Here is a 19923-nt window from a genome sequence, read left to right on the forward strand (position 1 = left end):
AATAAACTCACCTCCGCCTTACTGCTCTCCGGAGCCTTGGACATAGAATTGCGCTTGTCCTCCTCTTCGGTGTGTTTTGCGTCCAGTAACCATAGCCTCTACTCTCTCTTCACTCTTGCTCACTCACTCTCTGTCCCCCTCATCTCCCACAACCTCCTTACTCCTGGTCACCAAAGAAAGGTTCAAAGATGCCAAAAACTGGTGCTCATAATTTATTTCTCAAAGGAGTGTGCTGGTTCCATTTTCTTGGACATCTGAGAAACCACTCGTCCTACACTAATTGAGTTGACACTCTACACATGAAGAATCACGTAAGATCTTGGATGTCAGATTTTCCGGTTTTTGCTCAATACACCTTTACCAATAGCCTTAGATTTATGAATTAAAACGTACGCTTGTGAAGTTTTTGATGTTTTCCTTTTTACACAGGCGTCTAGGTTTGGTCATAGAGGGCTTCTGCCTCTGTGGCTTGAGTTAAAAGGAGTAAGGTGTAGGGACTAGCAATACTGAGTAAACCAGGTGACTTTGGAAATACAAATACTCAAGTTAAGAATATTCCTACGGTAGCATCCCAACCCTCATCTTTTACCAGTGAATGTTAAAGGTTCTGAACCAATGAGAGGTGGAGCAATGGACTATGTTTTCGCAGAGGCAAGATGAATAGGGAAGTCTGGTCATTCACTCCATGTTACTTAGCTAGATAGCATTTGTTGTTATTTGCTTTTTTTCAGTGGAAAAGGATTTTGAGGGGTGAAACGACACACATCATCTTTGGCATTTTTGCATTATGCAGTGAATCAGACCTACAAGGCACCTATACATGGGTAGGCCTCCATGGGACTGTACCCAGCAAAAACTAAGGGTTGTCTGGGGCCAACTCTTCCATAGAAATATTTATTTTTCCATTGTACTATACTTTTAACTCACGTAAACTATCTCGTAAATAATGAGGAAAGAAAAAAATTTGCACATTAACTACTCAATGTGGCAGCTGAGTAATAAAGATTTTTGGTTAGTAGACAAACCACAAGAGAGTAAGTTTTTCATGCTTTTATGTAAAAAAAATTTTTTTTTTTTGATCTGTGCCAGAACACATTTTTTAATGCCATCTTTTGTTTTTCCAGAAAGAGTAAGTTTCATTAAAAGAAATGGGGTTTAATGTGTCCTATGGGATCCCTCCAGCACCCTATATCTGCTTCTAGAATATAAAAAGGCATCATTGATTGGTACTGGCATTTGTGATGTTTTGTCATAACATGAGCAATTCATGGAACAGCTCCTTATTTTTTCTTATGAGCATCACTTATCCGATGAGTTTCTCGGCTGGGGTCAATAAGCGATAGATCAGCTGCACTACACTCAGAGATGGTGTGCAGATTGACAATTTGTCACAATATGTTAGCATTAGGTGATCTGTTTGTGTCACATACGTCAAACGCAACATTTGAGGCATTTCTCAAGTAAAAAATGTTACCTCTTGCACCAGTTACATTTGATTAAAACGTGAGCATTATGATGAATAGCTGTGTTTAAAACAAATTTACAAAATCAATTTTGAAATCAATCAGTGACACTGTCTCTTATCCGTTAAGCAGGATTAATGATAGTTAGGCAATATCAGCCAAAAGGGATGCCCCGGTCAGGATAACATCCTCCTCCCTGACTGAGCGGTCAGCTGCATCTAAGAGGCTTTCCAGAGGGTTTTCTTTCTGAGATTAGAAAAGCCTCAGTAGGGTTTCAGAAATAATCAAAAATTAACATCAGTCTGTTGGTTCCTCTGAGGAAGAGTCAAACTGGTGTTTTGATGCTATTCTGGTTGAGTGTGAGAAGGGCCAATGCCTGTGATTCATATTTTGGAAAGTTGTTATTTTCATATAATAGATGGATTTTAGGGTTGCTGCTGAGCATCAAAATTAGTTTGACAAATACAATAATGATAATCTAGTTGGAATAAGCTTATGTCTTTTTTACACAGATTTGATTGTATGTGTTTTTTTTATTAAAGAAGTGGATTTCTCTTAAGTTGGAATTCCTTGATTGTGTTGTGGGGCTACCATCTTGATTTTCAAATTGACCCCAGACATTGTCCAGGCCTTTTACAGGTTATGATAAAGATCTCTCTACATAGTGTGGTGCATCTCTGTAGATGAGACTCCTGCAGCGTACCAGGCATAATTGCTCAAGAAAGGAGCCACAAATGTTGCCGCATTGTGCTGGCCGATATGGAAAATATCACATTTATCATAGGGGGATTTCACACAATATTGATATCTATCACAGTATCTGCTTATGCTAAAATATCATATTTAAGAGTCTGACAGAGAATCATCACATTGAATGGTTGGTAATGTTAAGTAAAATATCAAAACAAAGCTAGTTTTCAAATGATACTCCCTGAAATATTTCAGACCTGATTTTGTGAGAAGATTTACGTCATAGAGGATTCTTGTTACCATGAATTCTGACAAGAAAGTTGTGTATCTTGATATGACAATATCCAAATTTCATCCCCATACAATGCCACTGAAAGATGATGAACAATATATTAAATTATTGCCCTGCTCTCTGCCACCAAGCCGCTTGGGTTGCATTTGATAACAATTAAAGGCACCAGCTAGTTAAAATAATAATAAAAACTCAAGGACGCTCCTTTGCTGTAATTATGCTCATAGATGACACTTGTTAAGTAAATGCATAGTCTTACAGAACAGTTACACATTGTATCCTACCACAAGATACACATCTGGAATATGGTAGGCAAGCTAATGTAATGCTAACAATGTTAGCTTTGCAAAAGAAGATGTTCTTCCTAACCTCTTCGAGGCAAAACTTCATGGGTGTGATATTTATTGTGTTTGAAATGTTAGAAGAACAACATTATCACTTTACATGGGACTTGGGGGGGGGGGGGGGACCTGGACTGTCAGTTCACGGTGTACGGTTGCATGAACTGAATGGAGAGCTGCTGCCAATCTCTTTTTAAAATGAAATTAACCCAAAATGTTTTCAAACAGTGTGTGTATTATTATTCAGGTCAACGTGTCCCTGATATTTCTAACACCTTGCCAAGCAAGGGTTGAAGGAAAGACTCCAGACAACTGTGGAGATTTCTTTGTGTGTTTATTATCACGATGACACCACGAACCGAGCAACTGATATCTTCATGACATTTTAATTTCCCCACGCATGAAATACTGAAGCTCTTTAATGACACAATGCTAAGAGTTGCCACAGATATCAAATCCTGACCGATTTATAGGCACAGCACAACTGAACACAGTGTTTGTAGATATCTTCAATATTTAATTGCAGAATCACAGACATTTCAGAAACATCCTCACTAATAAACGACAGCAACAGTTAACGTTGTGCTTCAGTCTTCGTGCTGGTGTTACACCAAAATTGGTGACGCGTCAGATTATGTGACCCTTCCACTAAAACACTCTCACCCAGGAAACCGCCATTTAGATAACGTTAAGTTTCGGTATTGGGTTAGAGACATCTGATATTATATGGGGGTTTGGTGTGGTTAAGATTGCGATTAGCATCCGGGGGGGCAAATATGCCAAAATATAGCGTTTTAAGGGCAGGGTCACATAATCTGATGGGTCACAGGTTTTGGTGTAACATTAGAATAACCCTTATTTGGGGTTCTCTCGTTTGAGCACATATACGGTATGCATACACAATAAACAGACAAATGAGAAGAGTGCAAAAAAATGTTTGGTCTTATCACGGTTCGCTTTACCAACCTCATATGTCTAGTAAGATTTTGGTATACAGAAACAGGCATATCCCTACAACCACTTAACACACAGAAAACTATCTATTTTACCAAAGATGCAAACGGCAATCAAGGAAAAAACTCACACTAAAATAAACTTTGTGGGTTTTTTTATTTAGTTTTTGTGTGTGTGTGTGTGTGTGTGTGTGTGTGTGTGTGTGTGTGTGTTAATGGTGTTGAGCACTACAGTCCACATTTGTAACTACTATCAAAACAGCTAAGACTCCTCTCATTATGTCATCTCAAGACAAATCCTGCAGCCATCTCTTGTCCAAGATTTTTCCAAATTTAATATGTACACTGTTGGGTGACAATAAAAAGGTTGTTTTTTTGTTTTGTTTTTTACGGTGACGCTTGGTATAATTTCTGGTTCAGAATTATTCGTATGGTATTAAAATAAGGAAAATATCGAAGCTTGACCAAAAATTATATGAGACTATAAAGTTAGTCTCTCGCTGGATATCAGTTGGAGCATCTCCAGGTCTTGTTTGTTAACATCATGGAATCAAGCCTTGGTCTTCTATTTTTCTGCCTTTAGGAGAGAGTTGTTCACATTCACAAATATATAGAAATGTCTGAGATCATGGAGATACTAAAGTGAATTTTGCCAAGATATAGACTCAGCAGATAATGTCACAAAAGAAATAGTTTCTGTTTTATCCATACAACAAATACACAAAAAAAGCCACTTCCCAAAGTGTATTACTTCGAGATTGATGAATTATAGTACAGCTATTTGTGTGGTGTCTCACCCTTGACAAAGCTAAGGCAAGTAATCTTGATCATTGAAACTCTTTTTAAATCCCCCTTTTCTATTAATAGTAGGTATTTCAAAGATGGTGTTTTCTATGTTAGATAACCAAAGTATATTCTCTATCCATAGCGAATGATCCTATTATAATGTTCTCCGCTAAAGGTAAGGTAACTAGTACAGAGAAGTCTGGCCCAGGCAAAACACATAGTTGAATCAGACAAAAGACAGTCCATCTACTGCACTTTAGTAACGTTTTCTTTCAGATCTTGCAGAAATCAGTTAACCAGCTATTCCTTCCTATTTTTTAAGCACTCTTCATCTTGAGACAGTGACTTACTGGCCTCTATCAAGAGATAAACCCTTTCCATGCAGTACTCAATATTTCAAGTCTTAGGCGTGGGGTTTTCAAAGCATTAAATACTGCCCCCCATGCTAGCCTCATTCTTGTTAAACTTCAATTTGTGTTTCTGGTGACAAGAGCACCATACTGAATGCAGCCTACATGCTCTGGCTACAAGCCCCAGCTACACTAACCCGGTTTGCATGTGGACATGTAGGGGATAGGGGTGGTAGACAAGTGGGGGCTGAGTCTGGGCTATGTAATAGCTACTGAAAATGGGCTCTGACATGTACGGTGCTGGCTGGTAGAAGCAGGTGACATTGGAAGTGTTTGGGATGGCGTTCTGCTCCCCCAGCACCCTGAGCGCCAGGACCGTGATCATGTTGAGTGTCTGTCTCCTCTCATGTCCCATCAAACACACAGTGCTCTCATCTATCACACGCCGCAAAGTCATCAGATAATCATACTTGCTTGTCTCCTCATTGCCAACAAAATGGCATCGCAAGTAGTCCTGGATCTTACGCTGCTGCTCGCTGACATCAGGGAAGTCGATGAAGAAGCGGGAGCACATATAACGTTCTAAGGACTTGATCTCTGTCTCACTGGCCGGTTTGTAGTTCCTCACCAGCAGGTCGCTGTATTTTAGCAGGCCCCCTCCTCGGATCTCTTCTGGGCTATGGGTGGCAATGAGATGGCAGCGAAGGTGGTCCATTGCCTGTTCAAAGTCCCCGAACATGCACTCTGCTTCAACAGTGATGGTGGCCTTCCCTCCTTCCCCAGCCCAGGAACCTGGTCCTGCTCTCTTTGGGTCTGTGTCTGCTGGCCCTGAGTTCTGGTCTGCAAGGCTCTGCTGCACAGCAATTTTTGCTGTGAATGAATGACTTGGAGGTTTGGAGTCAGAGGAATTTTTTGAGTGTTTTGGCTTAACAGTTGGTTGTACAGTTTCTGCTGAGCTGTTCCGATCCTGAAATGTGATGGCTGGAGGGTATGTGGGACTGGTGCACGTTTCTGTGTCCTTGGAGAGCTTGGACGCTGAGCCTGTATTCTCCAGTAATGGAGGGTTTGGTTGGATGGTTTTTGGTATTTCTATGGGTTGAAATAGTTGTGATGTAAGATCTGACACATCTGTCAATAAAGACCATTTCTCAGGAGGAGGTGACTTGGTGATTACTTTCCGTGACATTTTTCTCTGTAATTTAGGTGAGGGGCAATATTCTGGTACAATGGCCTGTGATGTGCTGCAGGTTTTCTTAGCTGGAGGGGGAAATGAGAATTGAAGATGTGAATCTGGCAGTGTAGAAGTCTTGTCAGCCCTGTTGATCAATGAGTCTGCCTTAAACTGAGTCATCTCTTCACACTGAAAGACTTCCTGTGGTGCCGACTTCTCCGTATACATTACGGAAGGTAGTTTTACAACTTTTGAATCAGATAGCTCTTCTTTAGCATTTTGTACACTCAAACATACATTTGTTCCCAGGGGATCTATGACTTCTGTAAATAGGGCTTGTGGGAGTGAATCCGAAGCACAGTCTGTTTTTTTTAGTTGTCTTTTCTCCTCCACGCTTCCTCCACAAAGCTCAAACTCAATGTCTTTCTCTGAGTGAAGATCTTCTTTGTCACCCACTTCCTCCTCATCCTGCAGAGATGCTAAAGGTAAGCCAGCACTTTCTGTTTCCGCTCGCTGTGCCTCATGCTTTCTAATTACATGCTCAGCCACCGGGTCCATGAGGGTTTCCTTAGACACAGTGACCTCTTCATTCTGGAATGGACTTTCAGAGCTGCTAGCCATTGGAGAGCCTTTTTTTTGGTCCACTCCTAGATCCTGAGAGTTGGCAGATTGTTGTATTTCTATTTTCTCTTTACTGATATCCAGATTTGATAAATTCTCGTTGTGTAATAATAACTTGTGTCCTTGTTTCTTTTCAGTCTCCCAGTACGATTCTAGCATGCGGTCTAGGATTATCTGGAAGGAGTCCACACTGAACTCAAACTGTCTTCGCAAGGAACTTACAAACCTGAGCCCCACAGTCTTGGCTTTGTTGTTTGACAAAGAGATAAGGCTCCATCTGTCATGCTCATTGCAGACTTTGACCATCTTTTGTACATAGGCCTCCTTCATCATGAGGCAGGTAATCTTCCTTCTGTTGACTCCACAAGGAAGAAGGTCTCGCAGGCTCCCCAGGACAACCTCCTTTATCACCTGGAAATCTTCTTGCCTGGGCAACTCAACCCCAAAGATGATGTCTAGGTCTCTGTAGCCCAAGCCATTATCCTTAACCATCACATGACTAGCAGTGGAACCATTAAGGCGGATGTCCTTGACCCGGATGTCTCTCTCAACCAGCCGGTCCTTCACCACACGGATTATGTCTTTTGCTCTCACCTCCAATGTGGGAAAGTTTCCTCTCCCGTGGATGGGGATAACCTCAGTCAGGACCTTGTCCAGAGCCTGGACTTGTTCGAGAGTCAAGTTGTGGAACCTTTTATCCATTTGAAGCTCCATGATCTTACCTGTAAAACAGGATATCTTAATTCTTTACCACAGCATGGCTCATGGGTGAAGTGATATGCTAAGTTAACTTAAACAGCAGATAGTAATGAGATTCCTACGGAGGTACAATAAGTTGGAAAACATAATGGTATAAGTATTAAAGAGAAAATAATCCATACATAAACTTATCGTTCACTGTCTACTTTTCTCTCTGAATGACTGTCTATCATAACCTGAGAATCCTTTGTTATCTGAGCAACCTCACTGATCTTGAGAGGAACTGTCATTGATCACTTAAATCTAAACTTCTCTACCTAAATGTTTGAAATTTGAGAACTGAAGAAACTGAATGTGATGACTTCAAAGCATGACTGTAAAGAGCAAAATACCATTTTGTTATAGTCAAACTAGCAGTAAAACGGCAACTGTGTGGGTACAAAAGCAGTGATATTCATCTATGTGCCACAGAGTGATGTGTATTCATGTTTTCAGCCATGTGTATGCAGCTGATTTCACTAATTAGCACACCTTCAACCAAACTAAATAGTGGTTGAAAATGGCTGAATGCCACTGTGATATAGACTTATATATCTGTCTATATGATTAGATAGATAGATAGATAGATAGATAGATAGATAGATAGATAGATAGATAGATAGATAGATAGATAGATAGATAGATAGATAGATAGATAGATAGATAGATAGATAGATAGATAGATAGATAGATAGATAGATAGATAGATAGATAGATAGATAGATAGAAATACAATTCTGTTTTACATTGCATGACAATATAGCTAAATATTTGAATGATCCCATTTCACAACAACCAATATGCTAGCATTTTGAAACAGAAAATGTGTACAAGCAGTACCTCTGATTGGCAGTAGCCATAATGATGCACACTGGGAGACATTACCTCTTTTTCCTGAATATTTTATTTTTTCCTACTCCGGCCGCCAGCCATGGACCACTATCCAAAACTTTTAATATAGATCATTCTTCTAATTATTTGTAATTGTTATTGATATTTCCATCTACCATCAATTTGAAAAAGCTAAGTATAAACGTTGGAATAATGATGCACCAGTTGGTTGTTGGTGAGTGCTAACAAATATAATTGAATCAATAGTTATTAAATGAGTATTATATTAGTGTGGATATGTGTTCATTATAACTCAAACTCAACCAAAACTTATAAAGATGGATGTCGATGTTTTTCTTTTTTTATAAAATACCTTTAACTTGCAGGAAAATGAGTTTTGAAAACTGAAATTTTTCTGGTGAAGGATCCCCCACCCCATCCAAACAACATCCAACAATGACCTTTGTTTTGAGGCTATGTAAAATGGCATAAATCACATTTGCTGATGCTTTGTTTGGCCTCTGGCATCCTAAAAAAACGTGTTTCTCACGTAAATTATTGAGGTATCTCATCAATTACACAACCAGAAAGCTGTTATCACATACAGATAAGCAATCAATTAGTTAGGTCTAAATCAAAGTTGACTGTGGGGATCCACAAAATTTGCACTTGTCACTAATCACGTCTCGTCCACCTAAGGTAAAACTGTGGCTATTTTGTTCAATGAAATCTATTGGGAATTTATTTGCATTAGAAACATTATTGGTCACGTCGACTTTGTTTTACTGAGTGGGGGAAAACCTACAAGTATAACAGTGTATGGAATGTATGGGCAGTGTATGACATTGTATGGGATGTATGGACAGTGTAGCCTTTGGGATGTATGGACAGCGTACGGGATGTATGGACAGTGTAGCCAATGGGATGTATTGGCAGTGTATGGGATGTATGGGCAGTGTATGACAGTGTATAGGATGTTGTATCAGAGAGGGGGCCTCAATAGCACCTACTAGTGGATCGTAGACGCTACAACAGCTCCGTCCTGCAGCAGGACCACTTTGGCTGCCAGTTGGCTTCTTTATAGATAAGACTATATGAGTCATACAGTCACTGAACGAGGCAACAGTCGTTGGGTCTCCAATTTTTTTTTTCTGAGTATGAATACGACTCAGAATGCTTTACTGTAAGACAATGTTTTGTATTCACATTTCTTGAATGTTCAAAGCAATTAGGACTTGTCAATTAATTCAGCAAAATTATTGAATCCTCTTTTATTTACATATGTAATATAGTCGTGATCTGAAAACATGAGGAATATACGGGCAATTTCAAAGACGATTTTAAAATTAAAAAAACATTCAGAGATACATATTTTATTCTATTGTGTAACAGCCCAATAGTTTTGTCGATGTCCAACCCCGCTGAACTCAGTTCATCGTGTCACATTTTCGGCTGTTATCTGTCCACTGAGTGTGGGCAGTATTGTCTATCGTTAATCAGATTACATCTTCAACCAGTAGTTCCAAGGCATACATTGTGCCACAGATTTAAGTTCCCACCCTGAGCAAACCAGTCGTTGGGCTCACAGGTTCGGGCATTTTCCAGAAATTAACGAGCAACTCAATAACCTATAGGCTGCACAAGGCGGCTTGCCAAAGGCCATTAAGCAAAAGCCGCTCAGTTTTAATAACTCACCTGTGTTGTTGCCAATTGATTTGAGTCAGAGTAGCCTGCCGGGATCAAAACAATACGATATCCAACAGGTTTTCTTTTTTCTTTTTTTCTTTTCCTTTTCAATCTCTGATTCCGACCCCAGAGTGAGGAAGGTTGGCTCTTAACGCGACCGCCGTCCGACACAGTGATGCTGAAGTTGTTGGTTACCACGCACTGTCTCCTCTCAGCAGAGCAGCATCGTTTCCATGGCGATCGGGCGTCACGATTTCGCGGTAAATCACGACGCGTGGATCTGCCTAACTAAGAAGTGGCAACTAGTCAACTTTACGCCCGGCGAGGTGCCGTACGACCTTTCCTTCCCTCCTAGTTCTCAAACTTTGTCTTTTATTGATAATCTGATAGAGCGGCGGATAGACCGGGCATCTCTGTCTAGGTTACTTGCATGCCAGTTAATCTACTGCACTGCTGAGCTGTTGCGGGGTGAATATCATATCAGACGGTGTGAGTCATCCTCTCTCCCTGCCGTGATCCGGAGCGTAAATCTAATCATCAATCAAACCCCGCTCACCTCCCACTCCAATGCCAATACAAAAACCCCACTCGTAATTGCCTAAGCGCAGTCCATGAAAGATTTATCACACAGAAATGTTTCAGGTTAATACAAACAATAAAACGTGTATATTAATGATTATTTTCTGTTTTTGTTTTTTTATCACATTATGCTAGGGCGATTCAAGCTCTCCCGTGACGTCGGTGGAATGCCCGACCCACGTGATGATGGCGTAATCCATATTTTGGCAGAGTACCCGGAAGTGCAGAAGGAGCTGAATGCGAAAAGCTAAGTTTAAGGGCTAAGTTTTGCTTTGTTCGTCGCCCTCTTTAGCACTTCACGTACAAGGAAAGATTGGGATAATCTAATCGTGGTAAACTCGACGAGTTTATTGATATGTCGAATATGGAGAGTATCCTTTTACAGCCCACCGAGAGTGGCGGCGCAGCCGTCAAAGGTAGCGTAGTGTAGTGTTTACACAGATGCACTTAAATATGTATATGTTGTAAAAAGAACAAGAAAATCGGATATGGTAAGACTTGTAGTTGTTTTGTTTTTTTTAAAGAAATTCAAAACCTATCAGCTTGTGAAATTATTTGACTTCTTACTATAATGACCACTGTTGTTGCATATCTGTCCAAATTAGATACAAACATGGCTGTGACTTATGGCTGTCCATTCGATGTGTTAGCTAGGATTCTCCATACGTTTTAAGTAAACCGTAATGTTAAAGTAAAGGTGTCATTCGCCTTCAAAATAATGAGAGGACTACACATATTGCGTAATAGGTTTATGTGCATTAAACCGGTTTTTTAGGTAGTCTATTGAGGTAGTCTCTTTTGTAAGGCATTCGGGTGAATAACATTGTCAGTCCCACATAGTTAGAAAGCAAACAGCACGATAGATAAAAAAATAGCTTTGCAAAGTCAAGGTTTCATTGACAGTCTACTAAAGTCTACTAAAATCACTAAAAACAAGAGACTATCACACCAGAATCGCGGTATCACATAAAATGCGTGCAACTAATACTAACAGTTACTAAAAGATCCTTTATAGGAAATATTCTGTCAACAGAGGTCAGAGGTCACAGACCTTTAGATTAGATAGAAACAAATCAAACTCGTTCTCTTAAAGATGTGGTTTATTGATGCCTGTGATTTTCATTGTTGTCATCACCTTTTTTCTACCTGTTTCTTCCTTCTCAGCTTTAAGTTACATTCCTTGCCTTTTTGTAAAAATGCTCGGTGATATTGGCTTGTATAGTTGAATTATTTTCTCACCAGCAGAATGTAAGAAAGTGGTTCATCCATCAGCTAATCTGATCTTGACTAATATTTGAAGCACTGAAGCTTCATCTACTGACAGAGAAATGGAGTATTTGAAATCTATGTATTTTGCAAAAAGGCTTGAATGACAAAATGAAATTAAAGGATTTGCGGGCTGTTTTCTTTCCTCTCAGAGAAAAATTCTTTCAAATTCCCATTCCTAATGCAGTCCTTTGACAAGGAGGGCTCAGTGTCCGTAGAATTCAAATTCTGGGGGAAAAAAACAACTCGTCATCTCAATGCTGTGAAATTGCAAAGTTGCAAGGTGCTTATTTCTGAACTTGGTTAGCCTTTAACCTACTGTCACAGAGCATCTCTTCAATCTAAAGTTTGCTGCCAAAGAACTTCATAGAAATTCCAAGAAATGCGACAAAGAAGAGAAAGCAGAGAAGACTAAAGTTAAGAAAGTAAGCCATCGGCTACTCCTTTTCCTCAAAGTCTCACTTAATCAATTTTTATCGACCAGCATTCATATATGCAACATAACATTCAGTTAAACAGGTGCTGTCGATATTTCCTGAATTTAGGCAATCCAAAAAGGTAATATGGAAGTGGCCAGGATCCATGCAGAAAATGCTATCAGACAGAAGAACCAATCAGTCAACTTCCTGCGGATGAGTGCTCGGGTGGATGCAGTGGCAGCAAGAGTCCAAACTGCAGTCACAATGAACAAGGTAAGAGCTATTTTGTTTTGTGGGTTTGGTCTTATTGTATTATTAACAGAAGTTTTCATTTAAGTAATTGTTAATAATTACTGCTAACCACTGGGCAGCACAGTGGCCCAGTGGTTAACACTGTTGCCTCACAGAAAGAAGGTCCTGGGTTCGAACCCCAGCCTGTCCCAGGTCCTTTCTGTGTGGAGTTTGCATATTCTCCCCGTGTCTGCATGGGTTTCCTTCTACCATCAAAAATACATGCATGTTAGGGTTAATATTGCTGCCTGTGCCCCTGACCAAGGCAATGGAAAGAAGAACTGGAGTTGGTCCCCAGGCGCTGCAGCTGCCCACTGCTGCTATACAATAGTATGGGTTAAATGCAGAGAACAAATGTTGTTGTAACCTGTACAATGACAAAATAAAGTGGCTTTCTTTCTTTCCTTTAATTTCTCAGGTTACAAAATCTATGGCTGGAGTGGTGAAAGGCATGGATGCCACACTCAAGGGCATGAATCTGGAGAAGGTAGAGTGTTGCAGACAAAACAGCCACATTACCTCAATAAGATTATACCCGTTTGTATTTAACAAAACCAAGACCTAATTTTTGTATGACAAATTGCTTGGTGTTATGAAAACTAAAATGTTTCATTTTATTATAACCTAGATTTCAGCGCTCATGGACAAGTTTGAGCATCAGTTTGAGACACTAGATGTTCAGACAGCCCAAATGGAGGATACCATGAGTAGCACAACAACACTGACAACACCACAGGTACATGTAACTCTGCCTGGATTTTCTGTTGTATCTTCATCAAGAAAAACATGTTCATTGTGAATTTACTGTGTTTCAGAACCAAGTGGAGTCCCTAATGCATGAAATGGCCGATGAAGCAGGGTAAAATGTTTATTTTGTTGCCCTTTGTTGTTTATTCAGAAATGACAAGTGTTTGAAATATCATTGTTTTTCCTTTTACAACCTCTGCTTCTGTCACCATTACACATTTTCACATCATTAGACGGTTTTTATTTAACTATAAAGTCTGGTGCACTGAATTGGATTAAGCAGGTATAGATAATGGATGGATGGACAGTTAATTGTGTGTGTGTGTGTGTGTCTCTGTGTGTGTCTGTGTGTGTGCGTGCATGCATCATGTTTAGGTTGGACCTGAACATGGAGCTCCCCCAGGGACAGACAGGATCTGTGGGCACCAGCGTTGCTTCAGCAGAGCAGGTATGCATATGTGTATACATATATGTGCATGTAGTACAGACAAGCTCATCGAAATGTCTCCACATAAACCCAACAACTGTTATGAATCTGGGGAATCAGATTTATGGGAGCAAATAAAACTGAGGCTTTATCGGCTATAATACAGAGTGTCACACAGTGACAGTAAGTAGGATTATAGAACAGTAATTAGGAGTTAAGAGCTATTGTGTAGATAGGCCATATCTCTGCCAAAGGAAGAAAAAGTGTATATTTTTTTAAATGAGAAGTTTACATAGCTTATTTTGAAATTGGCATAACATAATCAAAAATAACCACTCATCTCAGAATAACTGTCATTTTCTCCCTTCATCGCCAATACCTGCTATCGCAACCTGTCCCAAGGATGAACTGTCTCAAAGGCTGGCCAAACTCAGAGACCAAATGTAAAGGAAGACTGGTCAGTTGGAACCAGAAAGCAGAGCTCCACAATACCTGTCCTCCAACTGAAATGAAAATTATACTCCAACATATATTATTTCTGTAATAACTTTATTCCTCTTTTGCATCTCATACTTGTCTCTACAGGATATACAGTGTGATTTGTGTGAGTTTCCACTGGTTTCTTGTTTCTTGTTCTTATTTCGTCATGATTATTTATGTCTGGGGACAAACAATTTATACTAAAACACTCACTTGTTTGTTAATGTGTGTATTTCTGAAATGTATTTATTTACTAATGAGGGGTATTTGTTCTACTGTATTAGTAAATATTTATAGTTCAGAAGAGTATACATAAAAACTTGAAATGTGGAATTTATTCCCATATATTTCTGACCTGATTTTTTTACCCACCTGATTTCATATACATGGGTGTATATCACATCATGTTGAAAATATATATGTAATTAGTTTATTTCTTGTTCCTAAGTGGATGATTGCACCCAACATATGCAAATTTTCTACTTGATCATTATTAAAGAGACCATGGTTCATGTTTGCTTGATCATGGTTTAAGAGACCCTCCTTTACAGACAAATTGACATCTGCTGTTGCATTGTATTGTGCCTGTTTGTTTTTTTGTTTTTTGGGTTTTTTTTTTTACATTTATTATTTTGAGAAAAATTGTGAATTAGTTTATGTCTTTGGCTGGCCATCTGTCACTAATTCTTTTGGGAAGGGGTTAGCTCAAAATTACATAAGCTGACAATAAAATTTTATAATACTTTTATCCTTTTGCCTTTGATTTTCTGCACATTCTGTAAGTCTGCATTGCATCTGGATAGTTTGACCAAATGTTTCAATCACCAAAAGTGTCAGTCCCAAATCCATTTAGTCACTTAATACGGTTCTACAACTTTTAGGCATCCAGGCACGGAAAAGGAAGGAGAAATACTGTAATCACAGTTCATATATAGGATTAACGTTAACTTCGGGTTTGTGTAATCGCCTGTAGGGGACGGTAGCCGCCCATGTACTATTGTCAGCGGAAGCAGCAGCAGCGCGTGACTCAGAAGGAACAAAAAAAGGGAAAACGAGGCGGGAAAAGGGGGCGTTCCCACCTCGGGCTCCTCAAAATCCGAGGCGCTGACTTTAGTCACGTGACAAAACGGAACTCGTAAACAGGAAGCAGCTGATACGGACTTCACCAAGACTCAAGTAATGTACGACAAGTTTTACTTGAAATAACCCATGTTGTCATATCGATTTAAATATACATAGATAACTGTTCCACCCTGCCCTGGTAAAAGTGGGAACGTAGTTCGTTTCTGTTTAGCAAGCCACCTAGCACGGCTAAGCTATTAACACCTCATTTGGCCTGCCTGCCGTTGCCAAGCTAGCTTTAGCTTAGCTCCTCAATTGGGAGCGAAGGTATGAAGTGACGATTGTTAAATCAAGATCAGTCTTGTGGTTTGCTTCGTTTAGCTAAACTCAAGGTAAAACCAGCCCGTTTCATTTCTGCTTATTTCGAGTGTCATTCTGTCGGCTGGTTAAACATTAACATTTTCTTGGCAGCCCACTCAAAGCAATCGACTGCATTCCTTGAAACTGACACTGAAGTGATAATTGGTTTTTTTTTTCTCGCAGCTGCCTTAGATAGCAAGTAGCGGAGGAAGAGAGGAGCCATACAAGACGCTGGGGAAAAGTCGACTTCTGTTCTACGATTCAAAGGAATATACAGCAACGCGTTTACCGTCGGGGATGTCAAGCACAGCAATGAAGAAGAAGGTAACGCTAAGTATCTGCTGTGTGCAATATTGCATGATTCAAGAGTGATAGCTCAGAACGTTGAATGTTACATTTATGATATTGCATTTTGTCTCCAAGGTATTGTTGATGGGCAAAAGTGGATCTGGAAAGACCAGTATGAGATCAATCATATTTGCCAATTACATAGCTCGGGACACACGTCGTCTTGGAGCCACAAGTAAGTATGCGTCCATGGAAAAAAGTGGTCACTCAAGCTGTAATTCGCGATCCCTCCATTATTTTTAAATACAATAAATAAATATGATATCTTGTCTTCTATAAATCTAGTTGACGTGGAGCACTCCCATGTGCGATTTCTTGGGAATCTGGTTCTGAACCTGTGGGACTGTGGCGGGTAAACTAGAACATTTACTAATTGCCATTTTGAACGATTATTGAAGAGCTTTTTGTAAATCTGGCTATATAATTACTGTAGTTTACCTGGTTACTTTTTATACCCACCAGGCAGGACACGTTCATGGAGAACTACTTCACCAGCCAGAGGGACAATATTTTCAGAAATGTTGAGGTGCTAATTTATGTATTTGATGTTGAAAGCCGTGAGCTGGAGAAAGACATGCATTACTACCAGTCTTGTCTGGAAGCTATCCTGCAGAACTCCCCTGATGCAAAAGTCTTCTGCCTTGTGCACAAAATGGACCTGGTGCAGGAAGACCAAAGAGATTTGGTAAGCTTTGTTTGATAGTTTGTAAAATCCAGTTCTCTTTCCATCTCAAATTCACTGCATATGAATGAAGGTGCTTGCTTTTGCTTTCTCACACACTCGCACATATTGTCACCTGGCTGCTGATGGTGTCTGCTATTGCAAATTTCAACTTTTTGGTAGGAGACCTAAAACTGATTGCTGTGTAAAGATAGTCATTTTGATTATAATTAATTGCTTATCAAAATTATAGTTGACATTGTTGTAACGTGTTTTTTTTGTGTTTTTTTTAAAAAAAAAATTTTATAGTGTGGAATGGTTTAATCAGTACTTTCATGTATACCTTGCTATGGTACAGTCCAATACAGCTATCCATCCAGTAGGGGACTTAGTACGTACATTGTTCTTTTGTTGTAATCACATAATTTTAGTTCTTAATTGCATTTATAAATGTTAAATTGATGTCAGTAAAGACAGATATTTTTGTGACTTTTCTTAGTCTTAGAAGCTATGAAATTCAAATGGTAAAATCAACTAAATGTTATAAATGTGTTGGTTTGAAATTAATTTAGAAGTTTTGTATTTTTCATGTTACTGTTAACACATTGGTTGCTGTGCAGAGCTGTCCGCCAGTCTTTCTTGCCAACAATTTGATACCAGGAAAATTTACCTGGATTATCAATCCTTTCTGAAAATCATGTGTTTGAATCATTAAACTGGAGAAAAACATGACTGAGAATTGGCCTCAGCTACACAACTCTCAGCAAACCTGTCTTAATCAAATCTACTGCAGTTTTCAGTTGTTTTCCCACATGCAATTAGCATTAAACTTAAACGGTCTCTAAACTCTGAGTTTTAACTATTCCTAACATTTTTTCCCTCCACATATAGAGGATTTTGCTAATATATGTTTTTTTTAAATTATCGCTATTGAAGGGAATGTTATTGAATTTATATGAATGTTATTGAATTTATATGAATGTATATGCCTAACCAAGGGTGGTGTATCAAATGTTTTGTTTTTCCCTAACATATCCCATTTTAGCCATAAGTTTTGGGGCAAGCACTATCGTTTGAGTTCATAACATGTTAGCCATCAATGTAGTTCTTGTTACCTGTGGAGATGTTCCTTATCTGGTTTCATTTGTCATTCTGAAAGTCACTGTTCTGTGAAAGAGTCAAATTGAAGTGGATGATTGAGTTGTAATTGGCTTACGAATTTACAGATTTTTAAAGAACGTGAAGAAGACCTAAGGAGACTGTCAAGACCATTGGCTTGCACATGCTTCAGGACATCAATCTGGGATGAAACACTGTATAAGGTTGTAAACTTAGCCGACCATATGTTGAAATGTATGCTAATGATGCTGAAACTGTAGCTAATCATTGTTTTCTGTCTTCTTAGGCATGGTCTAGCATAGTATATCAGCTGATCCCAAATGTGCAGCAGCTGGAGACAAATTTGAGAAATTTTGCACAAATCATAGAGGCAGATGAAGTACTTCTGTTTGAGAGAGCCACTTTTCTGGTAAGAGAAACCCATTTTACTAACTTGTGTACTAAAAGGTTGGAGCACTGGAGTAACTTTAATTTTGTGTGGCACACATGTTGCAGGTGATCTCCCATTATCAATGCAAAGAGCAGCGGGATGCTCACCGTTTTGAGAAGATCAGCAACATTATCAAACAATTCAAACTCAGTTGCAGGTAATTTCACTTTCCTTCAAAAAAGCCCTTTTCTGCTGCTTTGCTGATCTATTTCTCTGCCACTTCTTACTTTGTCTCCTTTCTTTGCAGTAAACTTGCAGCCTCCTTCCAGAGTATGGAAGTTAGAAACTCCAACTTTGCAGCCTTCATTGATGTCTTCACATCAAACACATATGTTATGGTCATCATGTCGGACCCTTCAATACGTAAGTTGTGTAGCCAGCAACTCCTTGTAGAGAACCTATTTATAAAAGCGAGCATTGAGCATATATACAAAACCCATTGTAATACATGTTTTCATCTTATAGCGTCTGCAGCCACCCTCATCAATATCCGCAATGCTAGGAAACACTTTGAGAAGTTGGAGCGTGTGGATGGACCCAAGCACAGTCTGCATATGAGAATGCGCTAGCCAGTGCATTTGCCTCTTGTCATTATGCTCAACCAATCAGTCCACAGACTCCAAACTGTAGGTCGTGGTCCAGCCCTAATGCATATGCATATGAACAGCCCCTCGACATGTTTCTTATATCTTTACACTCAATCACAGAAATTATTGACTTATTTGAAAATCACATATTCTTCTGTCTTATTTCTACGGTGATCACATCTGTCATTGGCCGTGATGTTATTCTCTTGAAATCGTCGTTCCTAACTTTACACATTAAAGGAAAAAGTGTTTCTGTTTAGCATTAAGGGGCCTCCTATGCTGTCTTACCCTGTTAGAGATAGTTCACTCTATCAGTGAATTCCTGTGACATGGGGACAATATCTCCAAATCAAAAGGGCAATACCTATAACTTGATCTACAAATGCAGATTTTATGCCATATGTTGCTTTTAAAATATGCAAAATATAGTTATATTTGGAAATGGATGAAAAAAGGCTCATTATTGACAGCAATACATGACCTCGCAAATTCACATCTATGGCATCTATGGGCAATTTCAGTGTAGCCCAACAGTTTCTGTATATCGTGAAATAATCCACATCTTAGTCAACTACATCTGAACAGGGTTTAAGCCTCCTGTCACATTAAGTTTGCACAAGATTCTTGATTCCTAATTAACTTGGCATGTTTCATAAGGCCATGAGAAAAGCCACCTGTGCTCTTAGACCAGTTTAAACATGACAGCTGCTGGTAAGAATCAAATGCAACGCAATGGGGGGTAGGGCTGTATGAGAGACAAGATTGCTCAATGTGTGTTTTTTTACGTAAAATCTCTTGGGAGTCGTATGGGCAGACACTGGCACAACCTCAGCTCAGTAAACTCAGCATGACTTGTTACTAGGCCAAATATAACCTTAACGTTTTTTCCTGATACACAGAGATCTTAAATTTTCAATAAATTGACCATTGATCAAATCACTACTTAAAGCTCTTTGCCTTGGTTAGGCTTCTTCCCACCATCATTGGGGGAAGCTGGGTAAGGCCTTTGTTTCCCTGTCTTGAAATTCTTACATATTTATGCATATATTCAATAATTAATGTAGATTTGATAGTCAGTTTAGTGGTGTACCTCCACCCATGTCGCTGTAATTTTTTTAACAAGTTAAAGCAATTTTTTTGCTCAAAGAACCCCATTTTCATAATTTTTTTTTAGCCTCTCCAAGCGCATTGGTAATTGGAGCCGTGTTCACACTTTTTGGAACTT

The 19923-nt window shown here is 39.3% G+C and overlaps 3 protein-coding genes across 4 annotated transcripts; 2 read left to right on the forward strand and 1 right to left on the reverse strand.

Annotated features, from left to right (window-relative positions):
* Nucleotides 1–237: 237 nt before the first annotated feature.
* On the forward strand, nt 238–14862 carry chmp1b (charged multivesicular body protein 1B). The gene is made up of 9 exons (XM_056285449.1): nt 238–311; nt 10637–10872; nt 12095–12192; nt 12313–12459; nt 12896–12964; nt 13106–13213; nt 13293–13336; nt 13600–13672; nt 14054–14862. The coding sequence occupies exons 2-9, from the start codon at nt 10857–10859 to the stop codon at nt 14096–14098; spliced, it is 600 nt and encodes a 199-aa protein (XP_056141424.1). The 5' UTR covers nt 238–311; nt 10637–10856; the 3' UTR covers nt 14099–14862.
* On the reverse strand, nt 5063–7369 carry LOC130116334 (terminal nucleotidyltransferase 5C-like). Its single transcript, XM_056284254.1, has 2 exons — nt 6777–7369; nt 5063–5636 (listed from the first exon to the last, which is right to left on the reverse strand). Exons 1-2 carry the CDS (start codon nt 7367–7369, stop codon nt 5063–5065), a joined length of 1167 nt encoding a protein of 388 aa, XP_056140229.1.
* A 396-nt stretch (nt 14863–15258) lies between the features above and the next one.
* On the forward strand, nt 15259–19652 carry rraga (Ras-related GTP binding A). 2 transcript variants are annotated; one of them, XM_056285421.1, is made up of 10 exons: nt 15259–15312; nt 15737–15877; nt 15977–16076; nt 16187–16253; nt 16364–16586; nt 17789–17884; nt 17968–18090; nt 18177–18268; nt 18359–18474; nt 18577–19652. In XM_056285421.1, exons 2-10 carry the CDS (start codon nt 15851–15853, stop codon nt 18678–18680), a joined length of 948 nt encoding a protein of 315 aa, XP_056141396.1. In that variant the 5' UTR covers nt 15259–15312; nt 15737–15850; the 3' UTR covers nt 18681–19652. The 2 variants fall into 2 exon arrangements, with proteins under 2 accessions (XP_056141396.1, XP_056141397.1); XM_056285422.1 differs by lacking the exon at nt 15259–15312 and adding an exon at nt 15342–15585.
* The last annotated feature ends 271 nt before the right edge of the window (nt 19653–19923 follow it).

Source organism: Lampris incognitus, chromosome 8 (genome assembly GCF_029633865.1).
Source record: "Lampris incognitus isolate fLamInc1 chromosome 8, fLamInc1.hap2, whole genome shotgun sequence".
Classification (NCBI taxonomy): domain Eukaryota; kingdom Metazoa; phylum Chordata; class Actinopteri; order Lampriformes; family Lampridae; genus Lampris; species Lampris incognitus.

What these genes read in the sequence shown, in the direction of transcription:
- LOC130116334 (XM_056284254.1), bottom strand. Translation starts at nt 7,369, where the DNA reads ATGGATAAAAGGTTCCACAACTTGACTCTCGAACAAGTCCAGGCTCTG. An exon ending in AAACAAGGACACAAGTTATT is followed by an intron (nt 5,637 to 6,776) that starts ATTACACAACGA and finishes AGGGAAGGCCAC; the next exon opens with CATCACTGTTGAAGCAGAGT.
- chmp1b (XM_056285449.1), top strand. An exon ending in AGAAGACTAAAGTTAAGAAA is followed by an intron (nt 12,193 to 12,312) that starts GTAAGCCATCGG and finishes TCCTGAATTTAG; the next exon opens with GCAATCCAAAAAGGTAATAT. An exon ending in CAACACTGACAACACCACAG is followed by an intron (nt 13,214 to 13,292) that starts GTACATGTAACT and finishes ACTGTGTTTCAG; the next exon opens with AACCAAGTGGAGTCCCTAAT.
- rraga (XM_056285421.1), top strand. Translation starts at nt 15,851, where the DNA reads ATGTCAAGCACAGCAATGAAGAAGAAG. An exon ending in AACCTGTGGGACTGTGGCGG is followed by an intron (nt 16,254 to 16,363) that starts GTAAACTAGAAC and finishes TATACCCACCAG; the next exon opens with GCAGGACACGTTCATGGAGA. An exon ending in AGGAAGACCAAAGAGATTTG is followed by an intron (nt 16,587 to 17,788) that starts GTAAGCTTTGTT and finishes ACGAATTTACAG; the next exon opens with ATTTTTAAAGAACGTGAAGA.